Source organism: Seriola lalandi, unplaced genomic scaffold (genome assembly GCF_002814215.2).
Source record: "Seriola lalandi dorsalis isolate HSWRI2012SDOR001 ecotype SW California unplaced genomic scaffold, Sedor1 jcf7180001974994, whole genome shotgun sequence".
Classification (NCBI taxonomy): domain Eukaryota; kingdom Metazoa; phylum Chordata; class Actinopteri; order Carangiformes; family Carangidae; genus Seriola; species Seriola lalandi.
In genome coordinates, this window is record NW_019445660.1 from 1 (window position 1) to 1,679 (window position 1,679).

Below are 1,679 nucleotides of genomic sequence, written 5' to 3' on the forward strand. Positions count from 1 at the left end.
TTCACTGACTTTTTCTTACCACTGGAAAATCATTGACACTTTTCTTTGTCATTGTAACTCCTTTTTTTTTTTTTTATAAAGGCTATATATATTTCTTTATTCTCTGATCTTTTTTATTCTATTATCCTGTATAGTAGACATGTTTGTGCATATAGACCTTACTGTAACAGATGGTGTGATTAAGTCTAAATCCTCTTGTATCCACTCCAAGTTATAGACATTGAATGTTTCCATGCTGATGGAAATATATGATTGTTACAGTGTAATAATAATATATATAAGGCTATGGAAGCCGCTGTAGTCCATTCCATCAGATAAAGTCCGTGCCTTTCTTTGCGCATGTCTCTGTCTCTCCACCTTTTAAAGCATCAGGAAGGAAGAAAAGGAGAGAAAGGGAGGCGACCGCAGAAATACAATGATCTCTGAAACTGGGAAAGACAATCTGAAGGCCGACTATCTCCGATACGAAGCGAGCTACTGCCCAGACTCCCCCGACTCATCTTCGCCGGAAGCCGGGCAGCTGAGCAGGAGGCGGGACACCCAGACCACCAGCGGCAGTATCATCCCGGAGGAGAGCGGCAGCATCCAGCCCCTGGTCTCCTCATCCGCGGCCGCCACCTGCATCATGACATCGGGGGAGTTCATGCAGACCGCTCCCCTGCTGGCGCACAAATCCAAGAGAAGCCTGCTGTACAAGGCGCTCTGCTTCCTCCTCCTCATCTTCCAGGGAGGCATTCTGGACTTCTACCTCATCATCTTCACCGACTTGTACTGGTGCTCGTGGATAGCCACGGACCTGGTGGTGATCTCGGGCTGGGGGATTTTCTTCATGAAGAACGCGCGGAGCAAGAGGGAGCGGGCCTGCGGCTTCCACCAGAAGAGCTCCATCTTCGGCTGCAACCTCGGGGAGTTCACCTACGCCTACCTGGCCTGGCTCATATATGTCATCGCCTGCACGCCGAAGGTGGTGCTCATCCTGGAGACCTCCATCCTGGACCTGATCGCGCTGAAGGTCCCGTGCGGAGTGACCGGCTTCAAAATCATCACGCTGCTCTCCGCGCCGCTTCTCTTCTGCCTCATCAACTCCATCATTGAAGATTTGAACGGGGCGACGCGGCACCACTCCCAGAGCTGCTTCATGAGCACCTGCCTGGACCTGCTGGACAGCTTCACGCTGCTGGAGATGCTGCTGAGGAACGAGATTCCCACCGTGTACCTGAAGTACACCGTCATCACGGTGTACTTCGTCGCCCTGGCCGTGCCGGTGATCTGGCTCTACGAGCTGACCGCGTCCGAGCTGCGGTGTCGGTGGCTGTGGGCCCGCTTCTCCACGGGCCTGCTGGTCAACGCGCCGCTGCTGGTGGTCAGGTGTTTCCAGGTGTACGTCTACAAGATGCCGGTGTCGGTGTTCATGTTTAAAAACATCTTCTTCCTGGTGTGTAAGTCTCTGGAGCTGGTGGAGCAGTGCGTGGCGGTGCGCGGGGCGCGCAGGTTGGCCGGCGGCAGCAACCCGGCCCAGTTCAGCCACTGCGTGTCCGAGAATGACATGTGTCCGCACGGATACGTCAACACCCTGGCCGTCACCCAGTCCTAGAGCCCGGGCCCTGGGGCGCTGGGGGGAGAGCCGTGTGACTGTGGTGATGGCGGGAAAGTGGAGTCGTGCTGCGCGTCTGAATTGC

The 1,679-nt window shown here is 54.6% G+C and overlaps 1 protein-coding gene across 1 annotated transcript; it reads left to right on the forward strand.

The window, feature by feature from the left end:
- The first annotated feature begins 332 nt into the window (after positions 1 to 332).
- On the forward strand, positions 333 to 1,656 carry LOC111654955 (transmembrane protein 121B-like). The gene has a single exon (XM_023406148.2). The coding sequence runs from the start codon at positions 416 to 418 to the stop codon at positions 1,592 to 1,594; it is 1,179 nt and encodes a 392-aa protein (XP_023261916.1). The 5' UTR covers positions 333 to 415; the 3' UTR covers positions 1,595 to 1,656.
- The last annotated feature ends 23 nt before the right edge of the window (positions 1,657 to 1,679 follow it).

Bases quoted from the DNA above. Each gene is read 5' to 3' on its own strand.
- LOC111654955 (XM_023406148.2), top strand. From the start codon at position 416: ATGATCTCTGAAACTGGGAAAGACAATCTGAAGGCCGACTATCTCCGA.